At 40.0% G+C, this 15,953-nt stretch overlaps 4 protein-coding genes and 1 pseudogene across 4 annotated transcripts; 4 read left to right on the forward strand and 1 right to left on the reverse strand.

The window, feature by feature from the left end:
- The first annotated feature begins 1,249 nt into the window (after positions 1–1,249).
- On the forward strand, positions 1,250–2,968 carry LOC111326507 (uncharacterized). The gene has a single exon (XM_088756688.1). It carries the CDS (start codon positions 1,691–1,693, stop codon positions 2,702–2,704), a length of 1,014 nt encoding a protein of 337 aa, XP_088612814.1. The 5' UTR covers positions 1,250–1,690; the 3' UTR covers positions 2,705–2,968.
- A 989-nt stretch (positions 2,969–3,957) lies between these two features.
- Positions 3,958–6,448, forward strand: LOC111322698 (adenosine receptor A3-like). The gene has a single exon (XM_022925848.2). The coding sequence runs from the start codon at positions 4,008–4,010 to the stop codon at positions 4,941–4,943; it is 936 nt and encodes a 311-aa protein (XP_022781583.1). The 5' UTR covers positions 3,958–4,007; the 3' UTR covers positions 4,944–6,448.
- A 2,790-nt stretch (positions 6,449–9,238) lies between these two features.
- LOC148741944 (trace amine-associated receptor 1-like) lies at positions 9,239–10,952 on the reverse strand. The gene has a single exon (XM_088758533.1). It carries the CDS (start codon positions 10,909–10,911, stop codon positions 9,976–9,978), a length of 936 nt encoding a protein of 311 aa, XP_088614659.1. The 5' UTR covers positions 10,912–10,952; the 3' UTR covers positions 9,239–9,975.
- On the forward strand, positions 10,906–13,912 carry LOC148741945 (uncharacterized; annotated as a pseudogene).
- Positions 13,834–15,798, forward strand: LOC148741946 (uncharacterized). The gene has a single exon (XM_088742299.1). The coding sequence runs from the start codon at positions 13,834–13,836 to the stop codon at positions 15,796–15,798; it is 1,965 nt and encodes a 654-aa protein (XP_088598425.1).
- Positions 15,799–15,953: the final 155 nt, after the last annotated feature.

A 15,953-nucleotide genomic window follows, 5' to 3' on the forward strand; every position in this document is an offset into this window, starting at 1 on the left:
AAGAGACGCCTCAGCGTGTCACTCAAATTGGAAATTAATTCGATCTACGACGATATACGTCAAACATGTAGCTTCTTTCGCTACTCTTGCATTCTGAGAACGATGACTGAACTCCGCAAGAATTACTATCACGAAGTCTGGGATATTCACACCAGGAAAATATCACGATTAATATCAAGACATGAAGATGTCGACGAACACATTACTAACATCTCTTCGTACTCTCTTTTTTCCAAAAACTTGTGCTCTGTCGTGGTTTGAATTTTGCCATCCCTAAAAACGTGTCCTCGATTGATGTTAAGGCCAGCTTTGAGAAAGCCTATTGGAAGCTCGAGCCACGCTTACCGGAAGAATTTCGTGACCTTGCAGCCTCTACTCTACGCTCAGTGGCGCTGAATTATATTCACCGAAAAGGCCCTAAACCTCCACAAACACTCCTGAAAGCCATTCATCAATTGAAGAGGCGAGAGGACATAGTCGTAACAAAATCTGACAAGGGATCTGGCGTCGTGGTCTTAGACAAGGATGAATACCTACTGTTACTTGCTGACGCATCCATAAACAATGCCACCAAATTTAGGATAGTAGAGCCTTAGAGACCAAAGCGTAGAGGTAGACCACCGAAACACTATCCCCCCCTATTGCAAAAGGATAAGGAGCTAGAATCACTTGTTCGCCGAATTCTACCCACTGCAATTGCAGAGTCTGTCCGCCCGTTAGGTACCAGGCTGGCCCATCTTTATGGTTTGCCCAAAACACACAAGAGAGAGTTAGCTATGCGACCTATTCTGTCAGCCACACAGACCTACAATTTTGCCCTCGCCAAATGGCTAGATGACAAACTAAAACCTCTCGCCACAAATCAGTATATGATAAGCGACACCTTTGAGTTCGTGAACGAGATCCACGAAATGGTTATTAACAGTGGAGATATTCTGGTTTCCTATGATGTTTCTTCATTATTTACCAACGTACCCTTGGAGGAGACCATACAACTACTTGCCGATAAGGCTTTCATTAAAAATTGGTTTAAAGTGCACCTAAACCCAAAAATTTTTTTTCGCTTAACGAAATAAGCGTATTTTTTGGAGTATTTCTGTGCAAACATTTTTTTATTTGCTCAAATCTTCAATTGTCTGTGCCCAGTCAAAATACGGAAAATCGGCCGCCATCTTGCCCCACGGTCGAGTTTAAAGAGGAATGGCTCTAGCGGGTAATGTGACGTCAAATCGAGAACACGAAAGTCTGCATTTCACACATTTTCGCTTGTTTAGGAAGGTTGTAGTCGATTTTGTCCGAAACTATGCCGACTAAGTGTGTTATAGGAGGATGTAGCAATGTGCGAAATTTGCAAGAGGGTATCACGCTTCATACATTCCTCATACAATTCACCTGGTCGGCATATTTCGGACAATATCAACCACAACCTTCCCAAACAAGTGAAAATGTGTGAAAAGCAGACTTTCGTGTTCTCGATTTGACGTCACATTATCCGCTAGAGCCATTCCTCTTTAAACTCGGTCGTGGGGCAAGATGGCGGCCGTATTTTTTCCGTATTTAGGTGTACTTTAATGAAACATACCATCTTAATCTCAATAAGCTGGATCTTGTCGGTCTTCTTAGAGCGGCAACTAAGGACCAACTTTTCACGTTTAACGGCCGGCTATATGAACAGATTGACGGAGTTGCTATGGGTTCCCCCCTTGGTCCTCTGTTAGCCAACGCTTTTATGTGCAGCATCGAAGAAACCCTGGAGCGTAAAGGCAAGATGCCCACGTACTACAAGAGATTTGTTGATGACACATTGACCATTATGCCGAACAAAGCATCAGCAGACAATTTCCTCGACATTTTAAACCAGTGCCATTCCTCTATTAAGTTTACCAAGGAGACGGAGAGTAACAGTATGCTCCCTTTTTTGGGCACCCAGCTGCTCAACAAACGTACACATGTTGAGATCAAGGTGTACGTCAAACCTATAAATACGGGCCTTTTACTACATTACAAGAGCCATGTAGATGATCGTTACAAACGTGGGTTATTAAAAACTATGCTTGATCGTGCATTTCGACTTTCATCTAATTGGCGTTATTTCTCTAAAGAATGCGATCGACTTAAATCAGTATTTTCTCGTTTGAAATATCCTGATAATCTAGTCAATTCTACCATTTCACGGTTTGTTGCCGCCAAAGTATCTGATCAACCAGTTTCCTTACTTGATGTCAGCGATCGATCGGACCCCATTCGCGTTGTCCTACCGTATAAAGATCAGGCATCCGCTGATATTGTTCGCGCCCAACTTAAAGATCTAAGTCATAGGATCCAGACGACCTTACAACCTGTATTTGTTAGCCAGAAGATTGGTCGAGACCTCAAATTGCGAGAAGCTAAGCCGCCGATTGTGAACCAACAGTGCCTTGTTTACAAATTTCAATGTGACCTGTGCGATGCAGGTTATGTTGGTTTCACACGCCGTCATCTACACCAACGTTTTGAAGAACATAAAAACTCCACTTCGTCAATTGGCAAACATTTTAGCGACAAACATTCTTTGACTCCAAAGGATCTTACAAAGAACTTTAGCACCTTAATGAAGTGCACAAACAAATTTGACTGTCTCGTCTATGAGATGTTTTTTATTCACAAGCTAAGACCTGCTCTCAATGTACAGTCTGATTCAATTCGTGCTAAGGTTTTTAATTAGCTTTTTACTAGCACTTTCTTTGTAGTTTTATTGTTTGTTTACACCTGCAAAAATTTTTTTATATTTCGTACGTGTCCATATACATATATTTACTGTATTTCATTCCATTAACTTGACAATGACCGAAGCACGGTCGAAACGTCGTGTTTTACCGTTCATTTTTATCGTCAAAAGTGTAAAGGAAAATTGATGACTTATATTCAAATACACTTGCATAACAACTGGCAAAATAGATAAAAAAAGCATTCTATTTGTTCTTGTTTAGTTTTGCACAGCCATTCGCTTCTTTCGGTGGTATTTTATCTCATTTTTCCTACAAAGAAATTTTAAAATTTTAATTAACTTTTCAACAAAGGTAATATGAACATCGGTATCACCATCTTCAAACGCAACAAAATTTCATCTAGAGTCTACTAAAACGGTTGAGTGATATTGACAGTAGTAGTCTCTGATAAAGTTATTTACACCGAGTCATAAATGATAATTTACGCCATTTCGTATAAATATTTAAAATACACCACACTGCAGCACGTTGACAATATTAAAACTTTTCTACCGTCGAGTGTAGATAAAGACCTTGAAATGTTTCATATAACTAGGCCTTGTTCTCTATTTAGCTCGGAAACATAAACTCTTTGCTCACGTATTTTGCCAAATTTTTCCTCAGTTAGGACCATCCCCGCCACCTGCTATTATAGATAATTAGCCACAAGGCACGCTAAACCAAATCTTACTGTAGAAGCACAGACACTGATATAGCAGTGACGTATCCAGGAATCAGTGAAGCCTTATTATCGTATGAAAGGATTCGCTTTGAGAAAGAGGCTAAAGGTAATTCATAAAATGTGCTATTAGGCCGGTCCTTTATTGAAAAGTGGACCGCATCTGAGCCTCACCTTTAAAGCCGGTTTTCAAATGATCGCCAGGATTTTGAAACAAATGATTTTCTTTTCGATCTTAGTGGTCACACCGGGCAAATACAAGGCTTGTCATTCATTGCAGCCGCGCGCTGACGCAATTGGAAGCTAAATTTAGATTCTTTGCTGTTCTGGTTGTCTCTGCTGCGTGTTTAATATCAAATGTAAATGTGACGGCAACTCAAACTGGGTTTCAAGAAAAGCAAGATGTTCAACTCATCTAAATGATAATTAGGTACTTTGTAGTTCTAATTTTCTAAAATATGATTGGTTTGCCGAAAAAAGAATGGGCTCCGTAAAGCAATTATTTAAAAAAGGATGTGTTATAGCGGAAGATTTTCTTTTTCTTCTAAGCCACATGTCTACTGTTCCTTTTTAGTTCAAGTATGTTAGAAGAGGATTTCTCTTCAGTGCGAACTTCAAGCCTGATCATCTGTATTCTGAATGCCATTTGTTTCTTTCCAGCAGCGCTAGGAAACGGAATCATACTGATCGCTATTCGGCGGACGCCATCTCTACATTCGCCTTCGAACACGTTCTTGTTTGGTCTTGCACTGACTGACTTCCTCGTTGGTTTAGTGACTCAGCCGTTAAATGTCGCCTCCTCTGTCATTTTCCTTGTCGAAAAGGAAGAAGGTCCAATCGCTCTTACATTAGCGTTTGATTTTATCTCTGTTGTATTGACTGCGGCATCTTTTATGATAGCAACTGCTATAAGTATCGATAGGTACCTGGTATTTTACCTGCATATGAGATATCAAGCTATCGTCACCAACAAAAAAGTCGTGGCGATCGTCGTTTTATGTTGGTGTTTATCCTGTTTATTTGGGGTCATTTGGACCCAGAATACCAGAGCCCACTATGTCATTGGAATAGCAAGCGTCGTTATCTCCATTGTTATTGTTTCTCTGATGTATTTTAAAATCTATCGAGTTGTGAGACGTCACCAGGCCCAAATACAATCTCAAGCTCGTTTTGGAATCGCCGCAAAGGAAGTTTCATCGCATTTGCAGTTCGCACGTCTCACTAAGTCTGCTGTGAATACGTTTTACGTTTGCTTCATTCTCTTTCTTTGCTTTTTTCCATACGTTTTTACAGCTGGCTTAATTCAAATGACAGGTCCAAGCCTCACCAAACGTATTGTACTGCAATACACAGGAACCATAGCGTTTATAAACTCGTCGCTGAACCCATTAGTTTACTTTTGGCGGCTTCCTGAAATCCGAAAGGCTATAAAGAGATCTTTACGGTGTTGCTACAGTAGACGTGCAGGCGAGCGACAAGAAAGTAAATGGAGGAGTGAAAAAGCTTCTAACACATAGAGAACTCTGCCATTTCTGATATTGAACTATAGCTCCTCCATCATGATTGTCCGAATGCGCCGAGTTTTTTTTTCTTTAAGGCTCAATAATGTGGCTGGTAGACCTTATACAAAAGATCAGCTTCTTTCACGATATTTCAATGACCAGCAACTGAGTTTGTCGTTTAGTGAATGTTTCATTTCTTCTTCTAAAATCTTAGACCATAGAGGAAACATGCAGGATACAGGAAGGAGGTAACGCTATGTTAGCCAAATAGATCTTCCATCATCTATAATAGATCTTCCGTCATAAGTCTAGGTTTATTTACCGCTAATTTATTCAAACACAATTAGATTTCCGCCGACAACTTTCCCTTTCTGTCGCCTTATCAGCCAAATATGTAATCGCGAAAGTTCTGCTCACAATATTCTACTACATCCTGTACCATTTTAGTACAAACGCAGCTATTTCGCTGTTTGAATCATAAATTATGTACGTATTGACGGAAGGGAAGACCAGACTGGAAAAGACTTGGCCCACAGTCATGAAGTAAAGGCCCTGCACAGCGAGTTCCGTACTTCATGACCGAGAGTCAATATTTTCCCGTTTATTTAAATATTTTCATGCTTTTAAAACAAGCGCGCGCGGTCGCAGGTGAATTTATTTTATCATGAAGACATAACGTCACTGCACTCGGTTTGTAAGTCCAAGCCTTGAGTCAAATATTCATCCATCCACCCCTCTAACTCATGCAAGAAGCACGTATTGTAGAGATATTGATGAAATATCACAGTTACTTTTGTTTCTGAAACGTTATATCTTCACAGTGCGCTGTGAACGTACCATTTAAATTCTCTCAAGATAAGAAATCAATGTCGTCATGGTAAACAATGAACTACTTTTAATTTTTTTTTGACGAGTTTTACAAATGTTGCTAAAATTGAATCAAACCTTTCTCTTTTTAGAGAGGAAGACTTTTCTTGCAATAGGAACTTATGCCTTTATGTCTATAATTGGAGAATATTTTCTGTGAGCTGAGTTTCCGTGCAGAAGATAGCTGTTTCTAAAAATTGTATTTGACTCAACTTCTTGTGCCTAAGCACGGAAATTTAGAAGCCATCGTATCCAAGGAGTGCGCGAGATATGAAAGACAAAATGCCGTTGAAAATGAATCAATAGATATTTAAGAGTGCGCGAGATACAAAATAAAAAATCAAGTAAAGATAATTCTAATAGAGTGCGAGAACAAACTAAACAATCCAATGAAAGAGAAGTCCATGAGATACTTCGATCGATCAATTGGCGAACTAAAGAGAATTTAAAAGCGCGAGAGATACTAACTAATCAATCGAACTGAAGAGAATTAAGAGTGTGCAGAAGATACTGACGAGAAAATAAAACTGACTAAAAAGAATTCTAAGAGTGTGCAAGATACAAAAGAAACAACTCGATTGAAGAGACGGTCAGAGAGCCGGAAATAGAAACGCAACAATCCATGAAATAAAGGGAATTCTAAGAGTCTGACGGTGCGAAATACAAACTAAACAATCCAACATAAAAGATATTTAAAAAGTGCGCGAGATAATTCAATGGATGTATATAGTTGGCAGCGATATGTCCATTATGTGTACTGAAATGAAAAAGGAAGGAAACTCCGCCCTTAAATGTATAAAGAAAATTATTTACTGTCTAACCCAGAAAAACTTAACGCAATAGGGATTAAACAACGCAATGAAACTGAACAGGTTAACATCAATATCGGTGATCAAGCGATTAAGACAACAGATAATATCAAGTTACCGGGCGTGAACTTCGACAAGAATCTAATTTTTAGCAAACATATTAGCCAATTATGCAAGAAGGCCAGTCAAAAGGGGGGCGTTCTCGCCAGGTTGAGAAACTTGGTTACTACGGGGACTAAACTATTACTATATAAAACTGCTAGTAGACCATATCTCACCTGTTGTCATCTCATATAGCATTTCTGTAGGGCGTCGAATACAAGGAAAGTTGAAAGGATTCAAGAGCGAGCACTGAGGATAGTTTATAATTCACATTCAGAAACGTACGTGAACTTATTAGGTCGTGCTAAACTACCTACCCTTCTTAATAGGAGATTGCAAGATATAGTTATACTTATGTATAAGGTTAAATATAGGCTACTTCCTGATTTCATTTGTGACATTTTTAGTCCTAAGTCTTGTAAATATAATTTAGAAATCAAAATTTTTATATTCCTAGGTTTAATTCTGTATTAAAGGCTGATAGTTTCGAAAGAAACTGTTTGGGGCTGCGTCGGTGGGAGTAACGAAATAATTTGGATATATCAACAAAGTTGAAATGGTAAATTGGCCACCGTAATGATTACAAAAGCTGACGTTTCGAGCGTTAGCCCTTCGTCGGAGCGAATAGAGGAATTGTGGGTTGTGTGTGCTTTTAAAGGTAGAAAATGGAGCTACGTTATTGGTGGGTGCATGGCAACGAGAAAAACATGAATAAATTAGTGGAATGAAAAGCGTTCATTGATCCCTGTGGGATTTAGACTGCCGGTTTGAAAGATGAGCTTTTGTTCAAGATTCTTACGGCTTTCCGTGCCACCTAAGTGCAAGGAAAGACCGCAGATTGCCATATGTTGCTTAGAATGATTGGGTAAATTAAAATGTCTAGCGACTGGTTTCGATGTGTCCTTGTCATTCCTTTCCACGTCTCGAAGGTGTTCTCGGAATCGGTCACCTAGTCTTCTGCCTGTTTCGCCGATGTATATCTTTTTGCAATAAGTGCAAGTTATGCAATAGATTACATTAGCGGAGGTGCACGTATGGTAAACACTCTCTTAGATGTATTGGACAATTTCTATGGAACAAACTGAAAAAAAACATCACTGAAATTAGTAGCCTTTCTAGGTTTAAGTTCCATATTAGACGTAAGGATCTTACCGAACTGATAAATGGTAACAATTGCTCCGCGTGCGTAATTTGTACCTCTTAGGTTATATAATCTATAGCATATTTCCTATCATTAATTAGGTTATTCATCTACGTTGTGTCCCCAATTAGCGTCAGCTAAATACATTGACACATGAATAAAGTTCATCATCATCATCATCGATCAATCGATGCAAAGAAAAATTATAGTGGTGCACAAAACAATCAAATAAAAGAGGATTCTACAATTAACCAAGATGCTTACGAAATAATAAAACTAGAAAGACTGAAGAAAGCGGCGAATACTAACGAAACAATTGACTAAAAGAGAATTCTAAGAGTAACCGAAATACTAACGATACAATCGAACTATAACGCATCCTCAGAGTGCATGAGACATTAAAGAAACAATCGAGCTACAGAGAATTATAAGTTCGTACGAGATACTAACGAATCGATCTAACTAAAGAGACCACGAAGAAGGCGCGAGATATTAACGAAATTAACGACTTAAAGATAATTCTAGTTGCGTGCCAGATGCTAACGAAACAATCGAACTAAGGAGACTACGAAAAGTGCGCCATATACAAACAAAATGATCCAATCAAAGAGACAACGAAGAGTGCGCAAGATACTAACGAAACGTTCGAACAAAAAATCTACCAAGGGTGCGCAAGATACTAACACAACAATCCAACTCAAGAGAATTCTAAGAGTGTGCGAGATACTGACAAAAAAATCCGAATAAAAAGAATCTAAGAGTGCGCGAGATACTCTTGAAAAAATACGAACTAAAGAAAAAACTAAGAGTGCCCGAGATTCTAATGAAAAAATTGGAATGACGAGTATCTTCAGAGTGCGCGAAATAATTACAAAACATTCGAGCAAAAGAAAATTCTAATTCTAAAAGTGCGTAAGATCCTGGCAAGAAAAATCTAACTTAGTGAGAGGCTAAGAGTGCGCGAGATACGAACAAAACAGTCAGACTAGGGACGATTCTCATAGAGTGCAAGATATCAACGAAAAAATCAGACTAAATTTAATTTTAAGGGTGCACGAGATACTAACGAAACAATCAGACTAAAGAGAATTCAAAGATTGGACGAGATAGTATCGAAAAAATTGGACTAAACAGAAGTTTTAGAGTGCATGAGACAACAAGAAACACTCGGACTAAATAACATTGTGCGAGATAATAACGAAACAATCGAATTGAAGAGAATACAAGAGTGCAGGAGATCCTAAGGAAACAATCCAACTACAGAGAATCCACAGAGTAAGTGAAATACTAACCAACAATTACAAACAAAGACCCTCCAATTATTGCGCGAGAGGCGGCCATCTAAAAGTTCTTACTATAAAAATACTAATTCAAAACCACATGATCCAACCTTGCAGAGCATTTTTTAATGATGTTAGTCTTTTCAAACTATCGTCGAGCTGTTTTTCTCTTCCCTCGGCATCTCGAGTTAGCGGGTTTCTCAGCACTTCAACTTGTACGTGCGTTGAAGTCATAATGACATCGCGGAGGAAAGAACAGCAGCTGAATTATACACTTTGCGACCGGATAGAGGGAAATATGTACTCTACACACTGTTCTGATGGCTACGCATGTTTATATGTGCTTTTCTTTTTGAAGATTTTCAATATCTCAAAACACTTCCACATTAACTAGCCCGGTTTAGTTATCATTCTGTTTCTGTCAGTATGCTTAAAAAAAATTGGGTACGCAAATAGTCTTGTCGTTTCATTTCAATTTAAACAATGAATGTTTTACACTTTTTAAACATTATTTCACTCCATCTTTTCCTTTTTTCTTAAAGCTCACGGGCGAAGTTATTGCCACATTAACCAACGTTTTCTTAGTCAGAGATTTTGTCAGTTATTTCGAAATTACAAAAAACATGAATACAATTTTCATACGATAAAACGCATTTTGCAAACTCGGGTTGACGGACCCGCATCATTTGCCATTTGTGCAGTTCTTTGATTAAATTCACTTATTGTTTCATACCAGGACGACCCATCTTAAAACAAACTCCTCTTCCTGATATCCTAGATACTGTCTAAGGGTACAGATCAATGTTGGAAATCAGAAATCGCTACATGGAGGTCCGGCAAATTTTCTTTCAAAACCCGGAACTTGTTTTTCTATGCTGCACACGTGCTTGTCTAAAGGAACAACCAAGAGTTCTTTCTATAGCCTTTCGCATCTCAGGAAGTCGCCAAAAATATACCACAGGATTAAGCGATGAGTTTATGAACGTTACCGTCCCTGTGTATTGCAGTGCAACAAATTTGGTGAGACTTTGTCCTGTAAATTGAATTACAACGGCTACACATGCATATGGCGAAAAACAAAGAAACAGAATAAAGCAAACGTAAAACGTGTTTATGGCTGATTTCCTGAAACGGGCGAACTGCAATGGCGATGACGCTTCTCGTCCGATTCCGACTCGTACTTGAGATTGAATCTGGGCCTGGTGACGTCTCACAACGCGATAAATTTTAAAGTACATCAGAATAATGACTGTGAAGGAGATGAGGAAGGTAGCGATTCCAATAAAGTAATATGCGATAGTGTTCTGAGTCCACATAAATCCCAAAAATGCGGAGAAAAACCAACATAAAATGATTACCATTACGACTTTTTTCTTGGTGACAATGGCTTGATATCTCATATGCAGGTAAAACACCAGGTACCTATCTACACTTATCGTAGTTGCTATCATAAAAGACGACGCAGATGACACAACAGAGAGGACATCAAACGCCAAAGTGATTGGTCCCTCTTCATCGGAAACGAGGTACATCACAGTAGAAGCGACTTTTAATGGCTGAGTAACCAAACCTACCAGAAAATCCGTCAGTGCAAGACCAAACAATAACATGTTTGAAGGTGAATGAAGAGATGGGGTCCGCCAAATGACGATAAGAATGATTCCATTTCCAAACGCCGCTGGAAATGAACAAATGGCATTTAGAGCGCAGTTGATCGTTCTGTAAGTTTTTAATGTGGAGATGTCGTCATCCTGGATATTTGAATCAAGATGAACGGAGGACATTTCTCTTAAACAGCAAACTCGAGAACGTTTAACGTCTTCGATTAAACCACACTCCTCACACATGTTCAAATAAGTATATTCTATAATCCGCACATATTATCTAAGGTACCAATGACCGCTAAGTAAATTTTGTAGGCAAACATAAATTATCATTTCCAAATACACTTATTTACAATGTTGATAATTTTTTTTTGTCAGTTCCCTTTAAGTTTTTGAATACATGAAAAATTATACATGACATGAAATGTAGGAAGAATCAAACTATATTTTCCGGTGTTTCAAATCAGCGGAGACACATCATAAATTAGGGATCTTTCAATTCGAAACTCGAGAATGAAGAGCAATTAGTATTCAATGTAATGGTAAATTTTCGAACGCCCTCATATGACGGCTGACAAAACAGCTTGTCAGATTCTTCGCACATGTTACACGCGGACCCACGTGAAATGGCACGTGTTTTAGCGACTCATTATGTAATGTTTTGTTTGTACAGTGGACCTTTGATCTAATCGATTGACATTTGAAACTAATTGCTGTACATTAACTTGATCAGTGCTTTTAGCGAGACAAGACTTTCGTCGACACCGACATTTAGGTTAGGTTGTACAGTGAATAGGCACAAATCAGATTAAATCAATTTTAATTACAGTATACGACTCGAAGTTTATTATATGGCGCCCAACGTGGGGCAGTGATTCACGACATTGGGTAGAACATGGCAGAGGAAAATCTTCCATGACTACGCGCAACGCGTGCTGGCAACAAAGGCGTAGTTACAAAACTCATCGGCGAGGCTGAAACCCTTTTAGATGGTACCCACCCACGCGAAGAAAAAACAAGGAATAGGTTGGCACGAATCGAAAAGGTTCTTAAGGAGAAATCAGAATTGATTCAATATCTCGACGAAAAAATTATTGAGGTATGCAAGATTGAAGACATCGAAGGAGAAATTGAAGGCTCTGAAGAATTTAAAATGCGTGTTATGGATGCGATCGAAGCTATTTCACTAGGAACAACACCCACAACTCCTCTTAGTTCACATGCTACATCTAACTTCACTCAAGGAAGCAACACCATTGTAATTCCTCCTTCATCACCTGGATCGTATTCAGCGAGTCCACAACAACCTCATGGAACAGGAACAGAAACTCCGAAAGCAGCTCGAGCAAAATTGCCAAAACTAACACTCCGTAGGTTCAAAGGAGATGTAACACAATTTCGCACCTTCTGGGATACGTTCGAAAGTGCAGTTCACTCTAATCCTGGGTTGACAAAAATCGACAAGTTCAGTTATCTAGCTTCTTTATTAGAAGGTTCTGCATCACCCGCAATTGAAGGTTTGCCTGTAACAGAAGAAAACTACGACTCGGCGGTGGAAATCTTAAAGAAGAGATTTGGCAAACCGCAACAGCTTATTTCCGCCCACATGGAAGAGCTTCTCAAACTTAACATCTGTGCTGTGGATAAGCCAAGTCAACTTCGTTTTTTGTACGACAAAATAAGCTTTAACATCAGGGGACTCGAAGCTTTGGGAGTCAAGTCCGAACAGTATGGTAGTTTGCTCATTCCCATCATTATGGCCAAACTTCCGGACGAAATACGAATACAAGTGGCAAGAGATACGTCTCAAGACTTTCGGGAGATCGACTCCTTGCTCGATCTTATTCAAAGCGAAATTGATGCAAGGGAGATGAGCGAGAAGATAAAAGCCGCGACCGAGCAAGTTAAGCGTCCATCGTCCTCAAAACCTCCACTACCGACAGCTGGAACATTTTTTGGTGCCACTTCAAACACAGAGTCGAATGTCCCAAAATGCGTTTACTGCACTGAAAGACATTTCTCAGCATCTTGCAACAAAGTAACAGATATCAACGCCAGGAAAGACATCTTCTTAGGCGCGATAAAAGATGTTTTATGTGTTTGAAGAAGGGACATTTAGTTGATCAGTGCGACAAGAGTTGTAGAAATTGCAAGCGTAGACATCATCAATCAATCTGTCAAGTAAAATCACCGGGTGAATCACTGAATTCTCATTCCCCACCTCTCGAAAAACCGTCTCAAAGCAAACCGGAGACCCAAGTCACAAACAACGCAACGAGAGTCAATACGGCTAATACAGGAGCCTCAACAACTCATTTTACAACTGCGACGTCGAGAATTAAGGGGAGTATTTTGTTACAAACTGCTACCGCGATAGCAACAAACGAAGACCGATCCAAGTCCATTCCCGTACGAATTTTGTTCGACAATGGCAGCCAACGTTCATACGTCACCGACCACATCAAAGCGAAGCTGGGTTTAACTGCAACGTCCACTGAGACCCTTCACCTTAACACTTTTGGTGAAAACGCTTATCGTAAACAAAAATGTCAAGTTGTTACTTTGCCAATAAGAAGCAACAAAGATGAGTACGTGGAGATTTCAGCGATTAATTTTCCAGTCATTTGTTCGCCACTTCCTAAGAGAATAGACGTCACGAAATACCCACATTTGATAGATTTAGATCTAGCAGACCGTTCTGAGTTCGACCTAGACTCCATTGACATTCTCATTGGCTCAGATTATTACTGGGACATTGTCACTGGAGAATCAATCCGCGGTGAATTTGGTCCCACAGCCATCAACAGCAAGTTTGGTTGGCTTCTGTCAGGCCTTACCGAAGAGCAACATGTCCATGAAATTTCTAATGTCGTCTCGAATCTTATCATCTCTGGTAAACCATTGTTAAACGAAACGAATGAAGTTGACGAGATCACGGACATACTGAAAAGATCATGGGACGTTGAGAGTCTAGGAATTGTAGACACCGACCGCGAAGGCGAATTAGTCAAACGAAAGGGAGAAATTACGTTCAATAGTGGTTATTAGGAAGTTGACCTGCCTTGGAAGGGTGACTGTTTTCCACAGTCTAACAATTATGCAATGTGTGCTAGGAGATTACGATCGTTGCATTCGAAGTCGAAGAGTGAGCCGAATTTGCTGAATGAATACGACAACATCATCCAAGAGCAAAGAAAGAAAGGGATTGTCGAGATTGTACCTGAGACCGAAGATCAAACGCTAGAGGAAGATAAACTTAGCACGAGGCGAATTCACTACTCACCACATCACGCAGTCGTGCGGAGAGACCGTGAAACGACAAAGGTTAGAATCGTGTACGATGGCTCTGCGAAGAATTGTAAGAACGAACGCTCTCTTAATGACTGTTTGGAAGTGGGAGAAAACTACATTCCTCACATCTTTAAAATGCTAACCAGATTTCGCTGGAACTTCGTCGCCCTAACCGCGGACATCGAGAAGGCGTTCTTAATGGTCGGAATCAAATCGGAAGACCGAGACATGCTACGCTTTCTGTGGTTCAAGGATCCATTTGCCAAGAAGCTAGAAATCAATGAATATCGATTTAACCGCTTAGTTTTTGGTCTGAGACCATCCCCCTCCATCCTGTGCGAAACCATCGCGCATCATCTAAATCTCTACAAACAAAGTGAACCCGAAATGTGGAAGCTGTTAAACAAGTCTCTGTACGTGGACGATCTTTTAACTGGAGAAGAGAACGACGAGAACGGTTTCGTTGTTTATCAGAAATCGAAGAAAATTATGGCTAGCGGTGGTTTCAACCTGAGAAAATGGAACTCGAATTCTCAAACACTGTTGAAGTCGATTCAAGCATGCGAGAGTTCGCAAGAACAAACGGCGTCAGTTGACCCAGCTACTGCAGAAGATGATGAGTCTTACGCTAAATCGTCAATCACCCCTGGAAATTATGAAATGAAGAACGACACAGTGGTTAAAGTTCTTGGAATGAACTGGGACACTATCGAAGACAAATTTTTCTTCAACTTAACTGAATTGTGCGATTATGGAATGTCACTTCCGGCGACCAAGCGTTCTGTGTTGAAGTTGTCAGCAATGGTATTTGACCCGATGGGATTTCTCACTCCGTGCACTTTAGAAATGAAAATCCTATTCCAGGAACTCTGTCTCGACAAGATTAACTGGGACAGCAACTTGCCAAACCTTTTTATTGGAACCTGGAATTCATTTCTGAACGAATTGAAGTGTTTGAACGATGTGAAAATACCCCGTTGTTATTTCCGATCAAGGCCTGTGCAATTCGAGCTTCATGGATTTAGCGACGCCTCTAATCGTGCTTACGCAGGAGTTGTTTACATCCGATCTCTGTATGAAGACGGAAAAGTCGATGTTCGTCTAGTTGCCTCGAAAACAAGAGTGGCGCCGCTAAAGAGACAGACAATTCCATGTCTGGAATTGTTAGGCGCTCTCATTCTCGCCCGACTCGTTAACAGCCTTGATTTGAACGAAGGTAATGTCAAGACCGTTTACTGGACAGATTCGACGACAGCCTTATGTTGGATCAAAAACGAAAAACCCTGGAAACAATACGTGCAGCATCGAGTGGACGAAATTCACAGGTTCATTTCAAAGAACGAATGGCGTCATTGTCCTGGAAAACAAAACCCAGCGGACTTACCGTCAAGGGGCACAAGTGCTAAGGACCTTACGATCAATGCAATCTGGTGGAACGGACCGGAATTTCTATACCAGCTGGAGCCAGAATGGCCAAAGAACGAGTCGACCCATTTTGAAGATGAAGAAGCGCCTAAGGAAACGGCAAAGAATGCAGTTAATGTCACTCATTCCTTGGTGAATAGTGCAGCGAACGAACCGACTACCCCAAAGGTTGACAATGTAATTGACATCACGCGATTTAGCGATCTGACGAAATTGCTTCGCGTGACCGCCCTCGTCGTTAAATTTGTAAACAAGCTGAGTAACACAGTGCGAACCAAGTCAAATTCTGGTTGTGGAACTGAAATTATTACTGCCCTAGAGTTAACGAATGCCGAGGAACTTTGGATTTAGGCAGTGCAAGCATCATCATTTGACGAAGAAATCAAGTTTCTACGTGATCATAGGCAAAACAAATGTGTACCGCCGACTTACGTCTCACAATTTGGATTATTTCTAGAAAATGGTATCGTTAAATGCAAGGGTCGAATAAACAAAGCCGAATTACT

This window comes from Stylophora pistillata, chromosome 1, assembly GCF_964205215.1.
Source record: "Stylophora pistillata chromosome 1, jaStyPist1.2, whole genome shotgun sequence".
NCBI lineage: Eukaryota > Metazoa > Cnidaria > Anthozoa > Scleractinia > Pocilloporidae > Stylophora > Stylophora pistillata.

Bases quoted from the DNA above. Each gene is read 5' to 3' on its own strand.
- LOC148741944 (XM_088758533.1), bottom strand. From the start codon at position 10,911: ATGTCCTCCGTTCATCTTGATTCAAATATCCAGGATGACGACATCTCC.
- LOC111326507 (XM_088756688.1), top strand. From the start codon at position 1,691: ATGGGTTCCCCCCTTGGTCCTCTGTTAGCCAACGCTTTTATGTGCAGC.
- LOC111322698 (XM_022925848.2), top strand. From the start codon at position 4,008: ATGTTAGAAGAGGATTTCTCTTCAGTGCGAACTTCAAGCCTGATCATC.
- LOC148741946 (XM_088742299.1), top strand. From the start codon at position 13,834: ATGTGTGCTAGGAGATTACGATCGTTGCATTCGAAGTCGAAGAGTGAG.